The sequence below is a fragment of the Semicossyphus pulcher genome, unplaced genomic scaffold (assembly GCF_022749685.1).
Source record: "Semicossyphus pulcher isolate SPU_LCO1_2020_fin unplaced genomic scaffold, fSemPul1.0.p SCAF_16, whole genome shotgun sequence".
NCBI lineage: Eukaryota > Metazoa > Chordata > Actinopteri > Labriformes > Labridae > Semicossyphus > Semicossyphus pulcher.
In genome coordinates this window covers 21,461,198-21,483,680 of record NW_027211670.1, presented here as the reverse complement: position 1 = coordinate 21,483,680, position 22,483 = coordinate 21,461,198, and the positions used below count along the sequence as shown (strand labels likewise).

The 22,483-nt window shown below is 44.7% G+C and overlaps 1 protein-coding gene across 1 annotated transcript; it reads left to right on the top strand.

Moving 5' to 3' along the window:
• The first annotated feature begins 730 nt into the window (after positions 1-730).
• Positions 731-21,045, top strand: hs3st3b1b (heparan sulfate (glucosamine) 3-O-sulfotransferase 3B1b). The gene is made up of 2 exons (XM_069664301.1): positions 731-1,523; positions 18,036-21,045. Exons 1-2 carry the CDS (start codon positions 931-933, stop codon positions 18,652-18,654), a joined length of 1,212 nt encoding a protein of 403 aa, XP_069520402.1. The 5' UTR covers positions 731-930; the 3' UTR covers positions 18,655-21,045.
• Positions 21,046-22,483: the final 1,438 nt, after the last annotated feature.

Here is a 22,483-nt window from a genome sequence, read left to right as displayed (position 1 = left end):
AGTTAGCCAAAAATAGTCAGTAATTATATAATGTATTAAATATACTACGTCAAGTTATAATTTAAGGTACATTTTAGTTATGCTTTCCCTCTTTCATTTTATAAAACAGTGAGAGCCTGAACAATGTGTGACCTCCATTACTTTTCATTCAGTGTCAGACACAAAGTCAAACCTCCTCATTCTTCACAAGGTCTGTTTTTAGACTCAAAGTGGTTATTTAAAATATTTGCTATTATTTCCCCAAACTTTCAAAGCTTTTATGAAACTGTTTTGAAGTTATTTTTTTCTTTATTGCATAGTAAAAAGTTGGTACGTGAGCTTTAGCAAAGTTTAAACGACGTCGGAATAAATCTGCAAGAAACATTTAAACTCGCGTAAACTCATTGGGACGACACGTCTGAGACGTGAGAAACGAGAGTTAATTGGCGTCTTTGCCCAATAAGAAAGTTTTCCAAACTCTCAGCAGAGTCCCGCACACACGCGCCATCTCCATACCGAGGCTCCCACGGCCGGGACCGCCTACTCCTCCCTCTGATTGGTCCGCTTCTATCAACAAACGGCTGCATATTTACATTCTGTGTGACGATTGGCTGCTGCTGCCGTCACTCTCTCGCGTGTGTCTGTATAAGGTCTCGTGCTCCAACGGCAGATTTAACAAACCTGAGATGAGCCCGGAGCAGCACTGCGGTGCATTTTTCCACTCTTTTGCCACAAATATGATTAAAAAATCCTCAATGCCTTTTCATTCCTGGATGTATGATGCTCTTCGGTTATATTTAGAGTAGTTTTTTTGTTTTAATTTGTAAGTTTTATTTATTTTTTTTAGCGTAAGGTGAGCATGTACGTAATTTTGCGAGGATTGCCGAGGTGCCACCGGGAGTGAGTTGGGCAATATGCGCCGCTGGGAGGTGATTTTTAACCGACAGGCTTATGGAATATAGCCCGGTTTGTCACAGCCTGTATGCCCCCTGGTCCAGCCCTGTGAAGAAGAAACTACTCCTCCTCAGCATCATGTTTTTAATCTGGGTTTACATGCTGTACTCCTGCGTGGGCTACTGCTCCACCATGCCAAGTTTGGTGGTGGACGGTTACCGGGGCAAGGAGACCGGTTCTGGGCTGGCCAAGAGGACAGAGAGCGGCAGGACGGACCTGGTGTCCAGACTGCTGGCCAAACCGCAGCCGTGGGAGGATATAGAGGGCGACTACGAGGAGCCGTCCATCAGGACCGCCGCGTCCAGGGACCTGCTCAATAACGAGCTGGACACGGACCGAGCCGACGACTGGGACGAGATGCGGGACGACCTGCGGGGTGAGCAGCAGAGAGCCCCGGAGCCCAGCGCCATGTCCAGCTTCTCCAACGGCTCCGGGAGCAAGAAGCTGCCGCAGGCGATCATCATCGGGGTGAAGAAAGGAGGGACCCGAGCTCTGCTGGAGTTTCTCCGGGTTCATCCGGACATCAGAGCCGTGGGAGCGGAGCCGCACTTCTTCGACCGCAACTATGAGAATGGACTGGAGTGGTACAGGTAAAACTACTTCTTTATTACTAATGCGTGTGTGTTTGATTGAATATATTCACAAGTAAGAAAATGTGAGAGCTTGCTTCGTGTCAGATGATTTTATTACATCATAAAACACATTTATGGGGGAATTGGCAGTGCAGTGCTGCTGAACAGATGCTGGTATTGATCAATGGTGAGATCAAATATTTGTTTTTTTTAACTAATTTCTTCTCACTAATTTTATTCCCGTTTTGCGCCGTTACAGAACATTTTAGAGGTGTATTTATTAATTACTCCTGCAACATCAACGCCATAAGCTGATTGACTCCAACCTGGTTTACAAGGACACTAATTTTGAGATATAAAAGTTTACCAAATGTAACGATTTTTTTATTCATTACGGTAATTAACAATTGAATTCGGAGTTTATTCCAAACTGAACCTGTTAAGCTGAACAAACACGGTGACAAGTGACCCTTTCTTTGTTTAAAGTCCATAAAGCTGTTGGCTCGCGCTGGTGTTTACTCTTTAATTAAATAACTTTATTTTAAAGGCTTGATTACACGCTTTTTCTTTCTCACGTCTGTTATTTTAATAAAAAACGGACTTCTGTGACATTACGGGACTGCTCGGTGATCGCAGTGAGCCCGGCCTGTTTCTGCGATGTGCAGTGATCTCTATTGGACGCAGGGCAACACTGCACCTTCACGGTGACCGGTCTGCAGGCTTCTCCTGCTAAACTTTAAAATGTGAAATATGTAGTTTTTTTTCCACGTTTTGCTGCGCGTGGGAAGCGTTTTTATAAAGGATGAGTGATTTATCTGGAGCAGCTGTTGGCATTATAGTGGAGTTGTGCTGGTTCCAGCTCTCAATGATCTATTGTTACAATTTGGTTGAGCGCCTATTTGACACAATGTGACTCTGCGGACTTGTTTTATACGTAAATACAAGATAAGGCTTAACATTAGCGGCACTGTATACACAAATCTATCTGATACCATTGTTTAAACATGCAAATATAAGACACTTTTTATGGCCATGTTTTTTAAATGAAGAATAAAGGTGAATATTAGTGTTTTTCTTGTAAAGCATTTAAGCTAATAGCGTCCATAGACCTCAAAGGGGTTATACAGTTTGGACCATTGTAATGTGAATGGGCTCCACGGGCCTGACAGCCCACGTTGCAGGAAAACTGCATCTGCAAGACAAAGTGAGGATCCTTCTTAGAACAAAAACCTGCAACAAAACCACTTAGAGGTTTACAAACTAACGTTATCCTCGTTATTTACATCACAAAGTGTGAACAGAAGGAGCTGAGGGGCTGTGGAGCGTAATGAGCGTAAATGGAGGAAACTAAGAGCGTCAGCTTTTCACAATAAAACCAAATTAGCTGCTTTAACTTTTTCAATTCGTTTTTAATGATTTTAGCAAATAAATTTAAGTGTTTGATCAGAATTACTGTCAAATTGTGTCGTTATTTTATCGTTAAATAATCAGGGTTAGATGGCTAATACATTGCTGCTGGCCAAATCAATTTATTGATTGAGTGTTGGACTCCCATTTTAAAATTCTCTCTTATTATTTTCACCTTTTCTCAGACTTTGAAATTTTGCGTTTTTTGCCTCTAGTGAACTTCTACAAAGTTTATCAAAAGTTACAAAAACTTAAAGTTCATCAAACATGAAGCAAATTATTTTAGATTTTGTGCTTAAATTTAAATATTCGATCCACTTTTTTTCTCGAAGTCAGGTTTGCAAAACCTCTAAAAGAGGCCCAAACACTGCATACAGACAGCCGAATGTGGACGCAACTGTTGGCAGCATTTAAATGAAAGACACAGTTCGTAGATTTGTGCAAACCTTCCTTGATTTATTGCAGGTCTTTGTTTCTGCTCTGAGTTTGTACGCAGCCTCTTATTTAACTTCTCTGGACTAGGGGGGAGTCGTGGAAAAGTGCAGTCTGCTACTTTTTAGGCCGTGAAATCTAATACTCATCCAGTCATGACTCAAGGTTTTCTGAGATAGAGTGGGAGCAGATTGTCTTTCATTTTAGTCACATTTTCTTACTGCTGGTGCCAAAAAAACAACCTCATGCGCTCGATCTCTCTCGCACACATGCTGTAAGAAACAGAACTATAGCAGAGATGTGATATGTTTGTGATAGGAGGGATTTCACGCTGCAGCAGAGCATCGAAACAGTGCAAAGCCCATTAACTTGTTCGTCTCTTATGGAAGTGCTTTCAAGCTGTGTTTCAGGACGCTGAAATCTCTTTATGGAGGAGCTGCAGTTAGAGAGGCGCGTTTTAAGCGAAGCAGCTGGTGTAAGCAGTCCCTGCAGAGGAGGAAATATAGGGACTTTATTTCTCGGAGGATGCACAGCGAAAAAGAAATCATACTTCATTCAGCGCTGATCCTCCAGAGTTTCCCATTAGGAGCAGATACTGGAGAGAACGCTGGAATGTTCCAGACGGAGGCAAAATTGCGTGGCATTGAAATCTATACTGTGGGAATATGATCTGATCACAGCGAGGGTCATTTACGGAGGCGGTTACAGACGTGTGTGTGTGTGTGTGTGCGAGTTGTGCAATTCCACCTCCTTGTTTGTTCATTTGCACAATCTCTCCCTCTCTCTCTCTTTGCCATCCACTTTTGTAACGAGCTTGCACCATCTTCCCCCCAATGGACGCACATTTAGAGCTGGAATTCCACCAAGTAAATGCAGCTATAGAGCGAGCAGAAAGGAGTTTTTTAGGGGAGGGGGGGGGTCGGAGAGGGGAAGAGAGGGGAGGGGAGGGAGAGTTTGAAACTGAATGGAAGTGGTGATAACACGTCTTATTGTGGATTTCTGATGTACTTTGACAGTTTTTATTTGTGCCAAAGACAAACACATGATTCATGCTTTTGACCGAGGGGTCCTTGTATCAGGAGGTACACATTTTCCCAGTGAGGTCATGCATGAACTGGCCCCAAGGAACACACACACACACACACACACACACACACACACACAGAAAGAGAGTGAGAGCTCAACAGGCCGGCGTGAACACGAACATGGGGTCATTATTTTTCAGTTTGCACCTGTGTGGTGAAAGTCGGCCGGTGTTATCTGACAGCGATAAGTTAAGCTTATGTTTAACAGACGCATTAATGGCAGCATCAGTGGGTTAACTCCTTAAAGGGTTAATAACTCGTGCAGAATGGAATCGAGGGCAGTGTGAGCATGTTGTGAGGCAACAACCTAAAACATCGTGCATACGTTTTAATGTCTAATTTTTTTTTTGCGCTTTTTAAATGTTTCAAAGTGACTTCAATCAAAGAGAAATAAGACGATAAAAGACAGGAAACGAGGAGTTATGCAGCACGCTTACTTTGGCACTTTTTAAAAAGTTTTAAAGTGCCTTGAAGCAGTGAAAAAGTGGAGCTAAAACGCAGAGGAGATATTTTAAGAAAAAGTGTGCAAAACATAAAATAATGAAGTTATAAAACTGTGAAAAAGCCGAAGAATTTTGCAGAGATTTGGCTTCTTTAAAACTTAACGAAAGGTTGTCCCAAAAGCACAATCGCCACGTAACATTTTTTTCACTCGGAGACGCTTTACAGTTTAAACACCTCACACCCAATCTTAAACACACCCCAACACCTAAAGTGAAACAACAGTGAAGAAGATAAGACAAAGATGAGACACTTTCAAAGACTCTCGATGCTCTTTAAGTGGTTATGATGTGAATATATTTAGTTTTTCATACTGCAGCACACCAGAACTTTTTATTTAATTCTTTTAATGTTCTTAATGCTCCGTTTTTAATTATGTAAAGCTAAATAAATTGCTCTATAAATATATTTGCCTTGCCTTAAAGTCTTTATGACCGTGCCCTGAGGAAAAAATGGCGTTTTAATTGTTCAGTGCCTCTGAGTTTACTTGTGATCTGAAGTCTTCCTGTTTATCCAAAGAGCCAAACAGTCCAGGAGGCTCCCCTAACCTCACATCTTATGAATACGTATCTGTCCATACAGTTCCTTCCCGTCTGTGTGACTCGTGCAGTAAACTCTCTCCTCGCAGCTCGGGCTCTCTTTAAGCGAGAGGTATTTTATTTACTCCTAACTCTTGTTGACTGCAGCCCTCGTCCCTCTCGCTGTCAGTCTGCGGTTTCGCGTCGCTCTCTTCATATTCCATTTAGCGCTATTGGCCATGAAGGGGCTTTGATATGTAATTACTGTAGTGTGGTTTTGCTGTCGTGTCGCGGGCTCTGGTCGGAGCTCGCTGTCAGGGCCCCGGCAGTGTCGACGCCGGTGCTCCTCCCTCGGAGCCACTTCAGCATTGAACGAGGAGCTCGGAGTTGAAGGCCGTGTGTGGTGTGAGGTATATTAGGGTGATTTTTGTTTGGAGGATTGTGAGAAACGTTGTGGAGCGCATCAGAAGTTTCCAGTTTTGCTTTCAGATATTTTTAAGGTTTGCTTGTGATTTTCCTGTCGCTTCCCATCATAATAGCCCACACACAGAACCATATAATCATCGGCCCCCGTGTGATGTGGGTCAGGTCAGGCTTCTGTCTCCGTCGAGAGAGACTGCTGGGACTGAATCGGCGCCATCCCCGAGCCGGATGTCTCTCTCTGCTCAACCTTTGTATCAGTGCTGTGATAAAACACTGTGGAGGTAAACAGAGTGAGAAAGCAGCCACACACAAAAAGGACAAGTGGAGCGTTGTTAAAAAAGGGGGCTCCCTTAAAACACATGTCCCACTATGAGGGAAGTCTGCTCGGGTAGAAAGCCGTTATCTAAAGGCCGGTCCCCCCCCTGCGGGGCCAGACTGCAGCTCCTTGCAGTGTCAGGGACAGTTCTGGATGGGTGCACGTCCCTTTATCTGCTCGCTGCAGGGGTGCTCCTATTTCCACGTAGGTGACCCCTCCGCTAACCTTCCTCTTCCTCTCTGTGGCTGAAAGAGGCCACCTGCTTCTTTAGAGCTGCACTGAAAGGCATCAGAAACACACGGCGCTCATGTTTGCATACACGGGCTGTCGAAAACAAGCAGGTATAGAGAAATGCTGCTCAGCTGTGAAGCCACAAATACATATCAGCTCCAGTCACAGAAGAGTGGAGCACTCAAATGTCGCCGCGGCCCGGCTCCTCTGGGATAGCTCCAGTATTGATTGGTCAGGCCTGATTGGAGGTAATGTGCAGCACTGGGTTAAGGGTCTTTGACTGGGGTCACACCCACGTCTGCTTGCTGACAGACTCTGCATGCTGACCATCTGCAGAGCTCCAGAGAGCTGCTGGATCCTACGAGCCCCTCTGGGGACGTTCCAGCCGCTCCTTACAGAAAACAAAAGCATGACGACACACTTTTTTAAGCCCGCTGAGTTTTAGAAATGACGCAATGTTGGTTTTGATTTAAAACTCTGCGCACGACAGAATCAATAAGCGCTGAATCCTTAAGTGGCTCTAACCCAGTTACAGTTCTAGCGAGGACGGAGATGAAATCAGATGATTAGGTACTTTGGCGCTCTGATTGTTTCCTGATTCCTGGAAGTCCTCGGCTCCTCGGGGATCGAGGCGCCCGGGCCAGCCAACCGTACAGCTGACAGCAGGTTCACATCCTCTGCTCAAATCCTCAGCAGCAGCGGCCAACAGTTTGAATCTGTGCCTCTGTGTTGGCTAAACTTCCACTTTAACTTCGCAAATGAGTGGATTATTACCCCCTCACTACCCCCCCCCTTCAGTCCCTCCCTCGTGCGCTGCTTTTTTCGCTCTCCAGCTGTGCGCTCTTTAACGCGGGTGTGTAAGAATAGTGTCACATGTCGTGCTCGGTTCCTGCGATCCTGGGCGGGGCTCGCTGCAGGCCTCGCTGACCACGAGAAGCCTTTGGTCAGCGTGTAAAAAAAACAGAGGCCCTCTCTCTCTCTCCCCCTACAGCCTGAGCCGTGCTCATCCCAGAAAGGAGAGTGACGGTGGGGTGGAGGAGCAGTGAAAAGGCGGCTTTTATCCCCAAATTACAAGCAGCTAATTGTGAAAGAGGAGACCTGTGGAGAGGGGAGTGGCAGCTTTCTTCCCCCCTTTTACCTCCTCATGGAGTCCAGTGAGCGCTACCCACGCTGGTGAGGACAATATGGCCGCCACAGACAGGAACCTCCTGCTGGAGCTGAGGATAAAAGCCACAGAGCCTGACAGGAACTCGCTGTCAAACGCTCACACGGTTGGTGCAAACAGAAAAACAGAGAAGTGTGGACTATTGTTGGAGCTCATTCACTCCCAGAATCATGTGCATGCTGCTGCTGTGTGTCCTTTTCTCCGCAGCCTGCAGAACTCACAGAAACATACTCATAAAGAAGTCTAATGAAGTAGCATCGGAGGCAGGAAACGGTGCACAAACCCTCCCTCTGTGCTGCGTGTGAATTAGCCTCCTTTAACAAGGTGATAATTTGGATGTTGTCAGAACAGAACCAGGCGTCCTCCCTCCACAGTTAATGGTCATTCATTGCTGCTAAATAAACACTCTTTAGCACGTTAAAAAGGTTCCCTGGAGGCAAGAAGAAACAAAGTTAAAGAAAGGTTCGTCGGGGGAAGTCCTCACTGCATCCGGAAGAGAAGAAAATATAGTGGAGGGGAAGGTGGAGAAAGTGATGACAGTGAGCTTCACGTGTCCCAGGTATAAGTCCCAGAGGTAGCCATTAAGGTGCTGCAGAGTGAGCCTGCCTCTGGGAGAAAAGAGGACACGCACACACACACACAGAGTGGCTGAGGTCTCCTGAGGTTTCCATTAGCCTGGCAGTAAAAGAGCAGAGCTCATTAGAAGCCCTGAGTTGTCTCTCTGCACCGCGGCAGCTCGACAGTAGTCACTCTCTCCGTTTAGATGAACTCCCACAGCTGCCGGGCGCTCTCATAAGACCTGTAAGAACACTTCAGCTCAACTCCAAGACAACCTGGCCAAACTCAGCTCACTTCCAATTATTTTCCACCACGAGGAGTTTTTCTCTCCCTCGCTGAAGTGATCAGAATCAGACGGCCGTCCTGGAAACTGCTCTGGATCTTTGGAAGCAGGAAAACTAATGCTTTACAATCAAACTGCTGCGTTTCTGCAACTGGGAATCCAAAAACTTGGAGACAGATCTGATTGTAATTTTGTTAAGAAATTAGGTCATTGGTTTAGGAACGAGTGGGGTAACATCAACATTGTAAGAAGAAGTAGTGCCTCACTGAACAATCTGTATGTGCTTAAATTACTTGAGTGAACTTACCCTGAACGTTTTTCCGTGGTGACCCTGAACATTTCTAATTAGACATTTTTTCATTAGTTCCACTAAATGTTTTCACTTACGTACCCTGAATGTTGTTTCTTAGTTATCCTGAACATGTTCACTTAGTTACCACAAATAATTTTACCTGATTACCCGGAACGTTTTCATTTGGTTGTTTCTTTGTTACTCTAGATGTTTGCACTTTGTTCCTTGAACCTAAATCTAAGGTGAAAGGTCTGTTGAGTCTGTGTGTTAATGATTTATCTAATAATTTAATGTTCCTTTAACTTACTGAATGTGTTTGCGTGTTTATTGTTGTGTATTGTGTATTAACAATGTGAAACTGCTATTCTTGGGCAGGCCTCACCTGTAAGAGACCTCTGACCTCAATTGGACAAACCTGGCTAAACCAAGGTTAAAGTTGTAATCTCGAAGATCTCAGTGTCGTTCTCTTTGACGCCACCTATGGTGATAAACGGTAATTGCGGGTGCACCAGACAGTGTTGCATGTGTGACGTCCACGTTTGGCTCCGGTTGTAACTCTTGATTTTCCTGGCTGACGGTCGCTTTCCTTTTCAGACTGTTTGCTTCATCTGAGCGTCGAGTTTGTTTCTTTTTCTTTGGATTTTCACTTATTGTTGAAGTTGTATCTGTAGTCATCCATCTTTTCTTTGTTTGTTCAGCCATAGCAGATTACTGTTTACTCGCAACACTTGCAGAGAGCGGAAAAGCAGCCGCTTAGCTCTGCCTACCCTCTCTGGCAGACCAACCACTGCTGGCTGATGGAAAACGCGTCACTAACTGGTCCAATATTTAGTGACATTAACAGACATTTATTTAAATGAAAATCTTCGACATTATTACTTTAAATAAGAAAAATAAATGAATATCCTTTAAACTCAGAACTCAGAGTCCGAACATTCTGCTTTTACCAGTCAGAAATGTTGAGTTTTGTTTGTTTCTGGCAGAGCTCTGTGAGAACTTTCCACCTCTGGATGAGCTCTGACAAGGAAAAAACTTAATTTCTCTGTTGAAAAGATTTATGAAAACATACATCCTTTGCAGGCCAAGGGCTGACATATAGCATTAAGCTAGCGTTTCTCAAATATCTCTTTTTTTTGTGCCTGCTCTCCATTTTTCTGTCTTTACTCCCTTTGCAGAATATCTGTCTGGCACAGAGCTGGAGCAGATCCTGTTTCACTTCTAACCGAGAGGCTTACTGATAGAGATGCAGACGAGGGGTGAAAACATTTGTCATCGTGATCCACAAACCACCAAAACCTGAACCTGAACGTATCGCTCCCATGTCTGCTTCTGGCAGCACTTCGTAGCAGAAATGGTTAATGCTGAGCTCCTAACAATAATTATCTTGTCTGCGAGGTGCTCTGAGATATTGTTGGAGACAACATCTAGGCTGAAATCCAAAGACAACTGTAGCAGTGCCTGAGGAATTCAGCTGCCACTCTTTCCATCGCTGAAGGAATCAGGTTAATCGTCACGTCTCGGCTATCGCTACTCAATTTAGCTAATTATACGTTAGCTTGGGAGGCAGGGTGTCTGCAGGAATTTGTAAACCATTAACCTGCACCAACAGCTGCAGTGTGAGTAATGGAAGCAACATAAAAGTCGGCACACACAGGAAGATGATCCTGTGCTCACTGAGTGACATACAGTAGAGAGGAAATCCCCTCTCTCTCCCACACACACTTTGTAGTTCACCTGCCTTCAAAAAGGTGTGCAGGCAGTTACGGTTGACAGCCAATTCAAACAGGATGCAAAGTAGCGAGCTCGCTCCCCTCTTCTGTGTGTGTGTGCGCGACTGTGTGTGCGTCTAGGGAGTGGGGGTGGTGGCATCTATGTTCTTCTCGAGTCTGTTTCATCTTTTATTCATCTTTGCTGTAGCTAGATCAAGGAGTCATGTGCCTCTCGGTGCATGTCAAGTGTCAGGAAATCAGTCAGAATGGCTGATTCTGCCTGCAAAGCCACACAAACACAGCCAGAATGCTAACACACACACACACACACACACACACACACACACACACAAGCCCCACCTGCAGCCCTTCATTGTTGTTAGCCCTCTTGTTTTTCATCCTTTCACGGTTCACGGGTTTACTCCGTCCGACCTGTCAGTCAGTCGCACCCTGATACTGATGGAGCACTGGAATGTGTGCCCAGCTTCGCGCTAACACCTTCCGCAAACAGCTCCGCACAAACACACTGATTAGAGAGGATTACGAGCGCTAAACAAATTCTGCGTAATATGGCCAAGTGGTGGATTTCAGGGAGTGTGTTGTTTTGTGTGAGTTTGTTGTGTGTTTGGCGCTGGGGGAAAACACAATGAGTAGCCCGATTGTTGCGACGGTGTCCGGTGACTCATCTTGTATCGCATGTCAAACAAAGCGGTGAGATGTTGTGTTAAGTGTTACCAAAACAAAGAGATCTTTCGCCTCCTCTAAGCCACGAAAACTGAGCTTTTTTTTGGGCAGCATTGGGCAGGAAGAAAAAAAAATGACACTTCTGTGAGCTGTTGCACATTCATGAGAGCAAAAGAAGTGAAGGGAGGAGGTATTTCTCCGTCCCAGCCTCCACCATCCCTTTCACCGAGTCCTCTGTTTTATTTATACCACATGGTGGGCTCCCTCGCTTCACTGCAGGGTTATTAACACTCGGTAATTCCAGGCAGCCGCCTATGGCCGCAGGCCGCTGTGGTTCCCGGCTCTGAAAAACCCTCATGGCACCACACATTCCTGCGTTGTTTTCCGAAGGTGCCAAGTAGCAACAAATATACTTAAAAACAGATTTTCCGAGTTGGGAAAAATGATAGTTACGTATTGAATTGAATAATTTGTGCTTGTCACGCCTGTGCGAGGCTACCCTTCACAAGGCGACCGCACTGGTAAAAGAGGAGTATGTCTCAGCCTCAGTTAAGTATTTTGAAGACATGACAGAGGGGTCTGAAGCTGTGGCTGGGGGTAATATGCTGTTGGGGTGTCTGACATGTAGTCCATGACATTATATGTGGTTGCTAGGTCTCTATTTATTTATTCTACTCCGCTAGTGTGTGAAGTTGCCTCCAAAACCAGACTGGGTATGAGCCTGAAACCAGTCTGGATGGTCTGCGACCGCAACCCTAACTCCCCCTTTTCTGCAACTTTTCGGACTTGCATTCTCTGTCATTCACTCTCCCTCTCCTACACACACTTTTACACACACACACACACACACACGCTCCGAAACTGTAGGAGACTCTGCAAAAAAATCTTCCACTCTGGCGAAGCACAACTCCCTGATTCCAGTGAAAAATGATGGATGGACGGGTTGCGCTGGCCGGGTTAACTGCTTTATTCACATGGAGGGTCAGTGAATTCCCAGGCTGCTCTGACATGGTGCAACTTCTTGATGGAGTTAAGGGTCTTGGGGCTGCATTTATCAACCAGATTAGGACTCCAGCACAGGGGGTTGGGTGTCAAAGTGTCACGGAGCAAGAAACAAGACAAGAGCTCCTACCAGTTTGGGCCATTGCACTCAGTACATCCTGTTCTGGAGAAGCTTTAAATGGAAGCCACTTCATCATACATTGACCTCAGATCCTGATGGGCAGCCATCAGCCATTTCCCCTGGGACTCCCCTCTTCTGCTCTAGAAATGTTTTAATTAAACTCAGTGACACCAAAGCCTCCAAAAACAGCCCGAGTGTTCTTGAGAATTTGTGAAATACAGCTGCTGGTTTCCAACCATGTACAGTTCTGACCAAGAGGGAGGTGAATGTGTAACTTGACTGTTGGTAACCGAAGAATCGTCTCTCTCCTGAAACGAATGGAAAAAAACAACTGAGAGTTAGGAGTCATTTTGGGGATCGCATGATCCGCACCATCCCATGCCAGGCCCCTCCATCCAGGTCTGACTGTGTGATACTAGGCCAGCCTGCATTATTAATCCTTTCAGCAGACGGATGATTCGGAGGGGCTTCCACTCAGCCACCTTCCTGAGTTTCCAGTGACACCATTATTCAGTGAAGCCTGTTAATTTGAAACCTCAGGCCTCAGAAGAGCTCTGACAAATGACTCTGATCAGGTTAGTGAAGCCGTAGCATCTATAGGGGTTCAAATTGTGGCGAGTATTGGGTATGAAGTTACAAGCAGGTGTGATGGATTGTTGCATGGAGACTTTCTTAACAACAGGTGCCAAAACACATTAAGAGAAAAGCAGAGACGTGTAAGACAGACACCCCTCAGAAGATCTCGGGTCAGAGCCGGGATCCCTGACTCTTCTCAACCAGGAAACGAGCTGTCAGGAACCTCTAAGTGGCCGCATACTAACACCTGGATTCCACTCCGAGTGCTTGAAAGAAAAAGCAGATGAAGCTTCTGCGAGCCCAGCCGGAGCTCTTCTCCCGCTCTGCGCTATAAACCATCTTCTCTTCTCTTTTAATTTACAGCCAAAGCCATGCTCTGTGGTTGAATATAATGTCAGACTCCAGGCACATTGGAGTATATTTCAAAATGTCTGGCTTCTGTTTATGCTTAAGTGCTACTTTGAAAATATTCATTGGGCCAGCAGAGGCATGCAGGCCTGCCTCCCTTGTAGAAGTGTATGTTACATAAACATGATGCTCTCTTTAGTTCCATTTCGTAGCATGTAGGCTTTTCCCACTGTGAGCCGAGAGCTGCAAAAGGGAACTGGTAATGAACACTTACTTATTAATGAACTCTTTATTTACGAGTGACTCATCCATAAATTCATGGAACGAGAATTCCACATTGGCATGCATCGTCTATCATCCTTTCCTCCGAGTTTCAAAAGAACGAGGGAAAGGGAAACTTTGTCGTACGAAATATTTGGTTTAAATATGCTCATTTGTTGCGTCCAAATGCTTGTCAAAGATCACATCGAGAACACGTTCGACCGCGGACGAACAAGCTGCAGTCAAGATCCTTATCGTCCAATGAGGAGTTTCTTTGTACTTCCTGAAAACGCTTCAACGTCCACCACTCTGGTTCATGTGAAGGGCTCGGGTAAGAGGCCCTTGGAAAAGAAAGGGACTCTTTCAGTGCTACTTCACTCATTTCCTCCCTCTCCTACTTCCCACTTGTGAAGTGTCACTTTGCTATCGGACCTCAAGGCCTGGTTGTCAGGGGTCGGGGGGAACCTTGGGGATCAATGGGACAGAGAACAGGGGCGAGGGGAGACTTTGGAGTGGTTTGATGTAAAGAAAACTCAAGTAGAAGTAGGGGTTTCCCAAAAAGTACTGGATTTGTGGCACTTTATCTTTGTTAGTTGGGACTCTACTTAGAGCTACTTGTCGCTGTTGTTTTGCATGGTGTTACCTCCCTCGGGAAGTTGACACTTGCTCCAGGGTGCCATGGAGACCAATCATCTTTAGCTTTAAATCCCCATAAGAGTAAAGCCACACCCTCCTGTCTTCCTCCTGTAGATACAAAATGCCCCCTGATTTGTCTGTATTCAAATAAACAAACCCTAATTTGAGATTCAAATGCTTTCAACCTCCAGACATGTGAGACAATTGAAAACCTTTTGTATCGAACAGAAAAATCGACAGACAGACGCTAAGTAGCTTTTTTCCTTTTGTCTATGAGCAGACTAGTCATTTTGTCAGGGATGCTGTGACACAGACGGCTCAGTGGCAGCCCGTTATCATCAAATCAAACATGACAGGAGGGAGGCAGAAGCATCAGACAGAAATAACCCTTTTCCTGTCTGCCGTTTATCTCCACCGGGATGAGGGCTCTTTAAAACAGAGGCCAAAGGGCCACTCCGCCAGGCCCCCTGTTTGATGCTGTCATGTGACAAGGGCTTCTGCTTTGTGTCTTCGCGCTGTTTTTGGCCTGCTTCTTAACTCGGGGATATTCTCAATGGACAAAGGTGCAGAGAGGAATGGAAACAGTCTGCATGTCTTGCGAAAGTACAATCAAGCAAAGATAAAGTTTGCACCGTGATATTTGGGCTCGAGTAAGTTATGAGCAGTTCTTCGGTCCTCTGTATCTAAGGGGAACAGGGTGATGTTTGCGGGGCAATTTTGGCACACGTTCCACTTAAGAGCTCTCCAAAAGGCTTCTCTCGCTCGAGGTTGGGAAGTGCTCCACTCAGCCCCTCGATAAGCAACACCCCCCTTCCTTCTCCTCTATCTGCCCCTTCTCTACCCTGCCCCCAACCCCACCCCTGTGCCCTGACCACTGGCCTGCTCACCCCTCCGCCCCGGGACAATGGCTCACTTTCAAAGAAAAGCAGGAAAAAAGAGGAGCGCCGTGTCACAGAATTGCCTGTTTGCTGACGGAATCTTTGAAAGCAGCACCTCATAAATCAAAAAGGAGCATAATAGGCATTGTTTCTCCAAGAGCCACTTGTCCCACTAAAATTCCCCTCCTCTGTTCCCTTTTCTCTGCTTTTTTTTGCAGAAAGAGTGGGCAGAGTCAGAGGTGGAGATTTTTTATTAGGGGGGGTCTCTTCTTGCAAATTTGGCGCCTTTTAGAGGATTCCTCACCACTTTCTTTCTCCAACGCTATCCAACCATCTCCTTGTTTTACGCTTCTCCAACCCCCAACACTCAAGGATTCCCTTCACTTGGATCAGCATAATCTATCACTATGCACATTGTAACTCAGGCCTCCTCCCTATCTCCACGCCGCATTGTCATTTTGAAATCGGATTAGACGGGAAGCCATTTGCCTCTTCTGTGTCGGCCCCGGACTCTTTTTGTATGTTAGCACAAGGAATGACAAAAAGCTCGCCGGCAGTACCGCCATTGTGCATCGAGAGAATGACGAATGGCGTGCAGTTTAAGCCGAGCATGTTTGGTTTATATATTCCTTGAAGACGTTCAAGTGGGGCTGTATAAACAGTTTGAAGTTGTGGCTGAGAAATGAATGTGCGTGTGTGATGGCGTGTTGTTTGCATATATATCTCCAGAAACGTTTTTTGCTGGCGGAAAGATCCGTCTTGCTCTTGCATAAAACCACATGCTGTATCTGTTTTGATTTCAACGCTCTATTAATGAGCTCCGGCCCGGACTGCGCTCACCCCTCTGATGTGTCAGCAATCAAGAAGATATTATCATAATTAGATCACTGGCACTGCGTTAGGATTACACAAATCTGCCAACACCATTTCCATGAGGCATTTTATTGGTTACCTGACGTTACCCTGGGTGTTTTCTCTTCTCCCCCACCATTCCCCTCTCTTGCACACAAAGATGTGCATAGATGGAGAGCGGATGTTGCATGAATTAGCCATGAGATGGATGGACGTGAACTAGATTCTAGCTTTTAGAGTATATATCTGAGGAGCAGCTGAAGCTCTGGGGATTAATCGAGTGTTACAGACTTCCAATTGTACCAACATCATAGTTTCTTGTACCTCTCTGTGTGTAAATACTGTGTAGGATTACAGTGTTTGAAAGAGGTCGACTACAATAGTAGTGTCTACACAATGGTGTCAGTGCCCCGATCGTAACAACAAAGGCGAGGCTCAGAGTACCACAGGCTAACAGGAGTCTTATCTGTGAGAGTGTGTTCACCCTGATAGACGGTTATCGATCGGTTATCTTGGGCGTCCTTTGTTTTTTCCTTCCTTTGCTGTTTTTGGTTGTTAGTGCGGTGGCTTCTCGAGTGCCTTTTAGATGTGACTGTGACAAAGCAGAGCAGTTGTAGCCAGTCCAAAATCCGAAACCATCCCATCCAGCCAGCAACAGAAACGCATTTAATTTATAGACGGTACAAAAGAGGTGGACGTCGCCCTTGTTTCAAAAGTGGGCTCAATGGGGAGGTGCCTTAAACCAGCATTCCTCCCAATGGCGACTCCACTGGTTGCCAAAATAATTCAGATTGTACAAACCAGACGACATAATGACGCTATTTCTGAGGTGATGTATTGCATCAGTAAACATTTTCCCAGCGAGTAAATGGTCTCAATTGTAAGCTTAAGGCTTCATAATACAATGTTACTTTGTTAAATCTACATTAAAGCAAGGTACGCTTGAGGCGTGGCTGCCTTTGATTGACAGGTTGCTACCACAGCAGCCTGTCAACAAGTGTAGAGGCGTAACAATTGGTCCATTTGGCCGTGTCCTAATATGGTCTTGTCCAAATATGGTCTTGTCCTTATATGGCCTTGTCCAAATATGGTCTTGTCCAAATATGGTGTTGTCCACATATGGTGTTGTCCACATATGGTCTCTCCTGCTTCCAGAAAACCAAGATGGAGACAACAAAAAATGCTAAACTCGATGCTTCAAATAAGGGGGTTCACAAACCAATGAGTGATGTCACGGTGGCTACGTCCACTACTTTTATTCAGTCTATAATTTGATCCCACGCACATAAAACCGACGGGTTTTCTTCTTGGGAGTGTGAAAGATGATCTGCATCCCAATGTCAGTCAAACCACTCTTATCGCCTCCACCATAATCTAGACTCTGCGGTCGGCCACCGGCTCTGAAACCTAATGCTAAGAGAACAGAGCACATTCACTTTCCCTTTAAAACCAGTTGGTCTCAAGTGCCTCTTGATTATATGTCTGCATGTAACATATCTGAGTCCAACAGCCAGCCCTCACCCAAAACCAAACCCACTCTTGTCAAAAAAACAGATTCCCTCCCTCGAGTCTCATCATCTTTCAGCAATGTAGCATTTTACATTTTTTTGCGGGTCGGATCGGGGGGCGGGGCATCGCGGCGTGGCTATGCCTGAGTCAGCATATCTGTGTTTTCTTTCTCCAAAAGCATGAAAAGTGAGGGTGAATCCGACCACTTTGGAACATTACATCCAGCTGTGAGGTTTGAGGAAAGACGAGCACAGGGAAGACCCATCGGATAATGGGATTCACACATGTTTTGAGCTATTTTTACAAAAATGCATTATAAGACTAATCAGAAATGACTGTAAGGGGAAACATAGAGGGGTCTCTGCAAATACTACGGAGGAGTCTGAGCAGAGGTGGGAAAACCCTTCTCGTAATCCCTAATATGGTGAAATCCAGATTCGCTCATGTTTAGAAATTCTTGTAAATGTTTCTCTTTGTTTGATTGTGTGGTTAAAAAAAAAAGGGTTTTCTGTTTTCTGTCAGGAGTGAGATATCTTATGAGTGAGTGAGCGTGTTGATGTTGGAGAGCTGCCTGCACTAATAGGCTTTCAGAGCCCTATAATAAAGCTAAACAGGCTCAGTGAGTCATTGATTACAGAGCACTGTACACTCCATCAACCTGATTACATTATGCAAGAGCTTGCTCCACCTTACCCTCCTCCTAACCTCATTTTTTTTTTGTCCTGGTTCATTTTTGTCTGCAGGGACCTGATGCCCAAAACCCTGGAGGGCCAAATCACCATGGAGAAAACTCCCAGCTACTTTGTGACCAGAGAGGCTCCAGCCAGGATCTCCGCCATGTCACGGGACACCAAGCTGATCGTGGTGGTGAGGGACCCGGTCACCAGGGCTATCTCGGACTACACACAGACTCTGTCCAAGAAGCCAGACATTCCCTCTTTCGAGAGCCTCACCTTCAAAAACAGGACTACGGGGCTTATCGACACCTCGTGGAGCGCCATCCAGATTGGCATCTACGCCAAGCACCTGGACAACTGGCTGCAGTACTTCCCCATGGACCAGATCCTGTTTGTGAGCGGCGAGCGTCTGATCAGCGACCCGGCCGGAGAGCTGGGCCGCGTGCAGGACTTCCTGGGGCTCAAGAGGATCATCACAGACAAACACTTTTACTTCAACCAGACCAAGGGTTTCCCGTGCCTCAAGAAGGCGGAGGGCAGCAGCAAGCCCCACTGCCTGGGCAAAACCAAAGGGCGGACCCACCCGAACATTGACCCTGAGGTGGTGCAGAGGCTACGGGACTTCTACCGGCCCTTCAACATGAAGTTCTACCAGATGACAGGACATAACTTTGGTTGGGATTGATGTTAAAATCATGAAAGACAATTTCCTTTTTTTGTTAATTTGTTGAGAAGTTGTTTTTTTTTCTTCTGTAATTCAATGGCAAGATGTGGAGATATTGCTATATATATGTAAAATGTACAGAAATCTATTTTATAATAATTTATTTTTATTTCTAAGCAATTAATTCACTAAGCTGCCTAACCATATTTGTACATAACATCTGGCCCACATGTTGTTTTTAACATTCCTCATTTTAATTGTGAATGCTCTCGCTCCTCCCTGGTGGTCCTGTAAACTCAGCGGATTTATCGGTGCTTCGTAATGCAGATGATCAGTGATGACCGAAGTAGAATTTAGGGTTGTGGATGTAAAAAGCACCATATTACGGGTACAGAGTGCTCACGGAGAAGCGTAGAACACCGAATCATGTGCATCCTCATTTATATATGCATCATCATCCTCTTCAAACCCTGTCATCCTGAGTGTGATTCTTCTATACCACAAACCTCCCAGTTAACTTTTCTACAATCCAATTTTCCTACACTTGCATCGGCCCAGGCTACAGATCTTATGTCCCTTTCCACTCAATAACAGCTTGATCAATAGGCCTAATTGATCCTCATTGTGTCACTCATGCTTAAAGTATACAGCTGCCCTTTCATTCTCAGTGCTCCTGCTGCCGGCTCTAATGAACGGCCCATCCATCAAACGGTAAATCCCATCCCGGACTGCATAAGGGCCCATGTTAACATTATGCTAATCGGGTAAAGGTAACAGGCGGATCGATCGAGCCTCCACTCTCCAACTCCCCATTAGGAGCAGCGCTGGCTGAGAGCCAGGCTCCTGCCCTATTCGCTCAGTTCAAAGGTCATGCAAAGTCTCAATCAAATTTCCTTGAGAGGCATTTGATTTGTAGAGGAGAGCGGGGGAGAGCGCGTGCCTTGTTTTCACGGTGAAATGGAAAATCTTTCCGTGAGGTAGCAGAGCAGTTCTGTCAGAGCATAAAGATCGAAAAGATGACAGACAACAGAACATAGGCGTCGCCTCATTGAAATAGCGGCTCTTCAAACAGATGCCCCATCTTAGATCCCAGGCTGAAGAGATCAAAGGAACAGGAAAGGTTCTTGTGAAGCGCTCTCAGCACAGAGTCTAGCCTCAGGCAGGGTTTTAGTGTCTAACCTCCCCGGTGTCGTCAGAAAACCTCATGTGCCATCGTCCATGGCCGATATACTTTATGCCTTATTCACCCTCGTCATCCTCACACATCTCAACTCTCCACTTGTTGCCAAAAAAAACAAACCCTTTGGGTTGCTATCATGTTTCACACCGCTTGACTCTCTGTCTCTGCTCTTCCCCCTGCATTGCTTCTTTGTTTTCGTCTTTCTACTTGAATTCTTGATATGCAAGAGGGAGAAATCGCGTAGCTGTCATCCTTTGATGTGTGGCCCCTCTCTCTGCAGCGGGTGGCACGTTATAATAAGGGCACAGGGAGGCGGCCATGCTATGCTGTGCTACGCTACGCTATGCATGCTCAATGTGGTGGCCATTAAGAAAACGCAGGGATAATGTGGAGGGATTATCAGCGTCCAGAGGAGGGCTTCAGACTGAATGTACACAACCGATCCTCACAACAAAAGTCCCTCAAATCCATTTGGAAAGATCCGATTGTCACAGTTAAAAGTTGAATTTGATTGTCCCTATTTTCTTTTGAAGAGAAGAAAATGTTGTGCCTCTTTAACGATCCAATCCAACACCTGCTCCTGTCATTAAAACAAATAACAATCCTAATTTCTCTTATTTTCCTGTTGAAGCCAGCTGTCTGGTTTAGCCTCAAACCAATGGTCGCTAGCAGGGGAGATGGAGGCTTGTTACACTGTATTTTATTCCAATGCTATCCTTTACTTTCGGGGCCTATGCGATGATGAGAATCTATGAGAAAGCCTTCATCCCCCCTCCTCTCCTTAGTGCAATGTGTGATTTAACAAAGCATTTATGATGACCTCTCGTAGAACGCGTCTGACATGTTCCCTGTAACTGATGGAGAAGCTGCATCTGAATTCTGGTCAAGCTCACGTAACAGAGAGGATATCTGATTTTAAAAGAAAAAACTGGCACCCATGGGTTACCTCCATGTCGCTGCATCAGTTATGGTTGAGTTTTATTCAACCTGTTTTAAGATCTAAACAATGTTAGAAATGTTTGTCTTACCCACATATAATATGTATTTAGACTAGCAGATCTGTATGTACAAAGATGAAAAAGACATGTAAATCAAGTATTTTGTGGTATGTACATCAAAGGAATTAATTTTACACAATGCAAAAGCAAAAATGGAACAGATGTTTCTAGATGATTAAATACTGAACATTCATAAGATTTCTTTGTATGAAGAAATAAATAAAAAAGTATATATTTTACCAAAACCTCTTGTGCCTGACTTTTATTACCGTGATTCTGTGAATTTTATGATCAAAAGGGGAAATTATGCAATCAAAGCATTTCTTTTTAATGCTACTTTTAAGGTTGGCTTTCATGCAAGTAAAAAATGCTGTGATAGAACGTGTCAAAGGGAGAACCAGGCAGAAAGTGTACTTGGGTTAGAGAACAGTTGAAGTTGTTCCCAGTCACAGTGATCACATAAATCCACCTTTCAGATGGAAAACTAAAAAATTCAAGTATTTAAGTATTTTCTTGTGTAAAAAACTCTTTTTGTGTGTATTTGTGGTAAACATAGCTTTAGAAAATGTGCAGACTTTATGTCAATGTTTTTAATTTACCTAGTTATGGAATTGTTGCCTAAGAAATACATAACTGAAAACAGAATTAAGACAGAAAGATTTATAATCTGAATTGAATTCCTGGATAAATAAAGGATAAATTAATAAAAAATATATGTATTTTGGGCCTAAGAAATTCTCAATTAACATAATTTTCTAGAGAAATAACCATCCATTTTCATTTCTGACAAAAATTCTTAGTAAAAATGTTTTGTATTTTTCCTTTCAACACTATTTTTATTACTCTGTGCACCTCTAACAGAAAAGGTATCTGACTGAGAAAGAAAGAAATATCACAAAATCTGGAAAAGTAAAACCCTAAGTGTCCTTGTGGCTGGATACCTGTAGAAGCAGGTGAGAAAAAAACTTTATTGATCCGGCCCTTTAACTGATTCCTGACAGTCCAAGCAGAGGGCTGCATGGCTGCATGTTGCTGGCTAATGCAGCATGTTATAAGCAAGCAAGCAGTTAGAATTTGTCACTTTAAGACGTCTTTGTAGACCAAACAAACATTTTTCTAAAAAGCTTTTGCTAACGCTTGGATTCAGAAAGGTTCATTTACCTTCATTCATGTCAGCTGTGGACCAAACAGACGGGAGAACCTCAAACCAGAAAGTCTTTGTTTCTCTGTCCATGATGTAGCAGGAGAACTGCTAATGGATTTACTCTGCAATAAAGCCAGGGACCTCTGCTCTACTGAACCAAGGTAAGACAAATGCTAACTTGTGCTAACATGGATGTTCTGAGTTAATGTCTTGGCTCTGGTTAGCTTGTGTTTGTATGCTAGCAGATGTTTGCTGCTAGTTGTGCTCTGATGTTTCTAACTTTGCACAGATTTTGCACTGATTTTAGCCATGAGTTAGTTTGCTTCTGGGGGTAGGCTTATTTATTGTTTGCAGTTTGGTCTCTTACATTATTTTAATGGCTAATTATGGGCTGAATTGGCTATACAGCACATTTCCCTGGTTTGTTGCTGTTGTTTTCCTTTTGGCTTCCTGTAAACCAGGCTGAGATTTGGGATTTGAACATCACTAGCATCTGGCACATAACCATTTTTGTTGTCTCCATTTTAT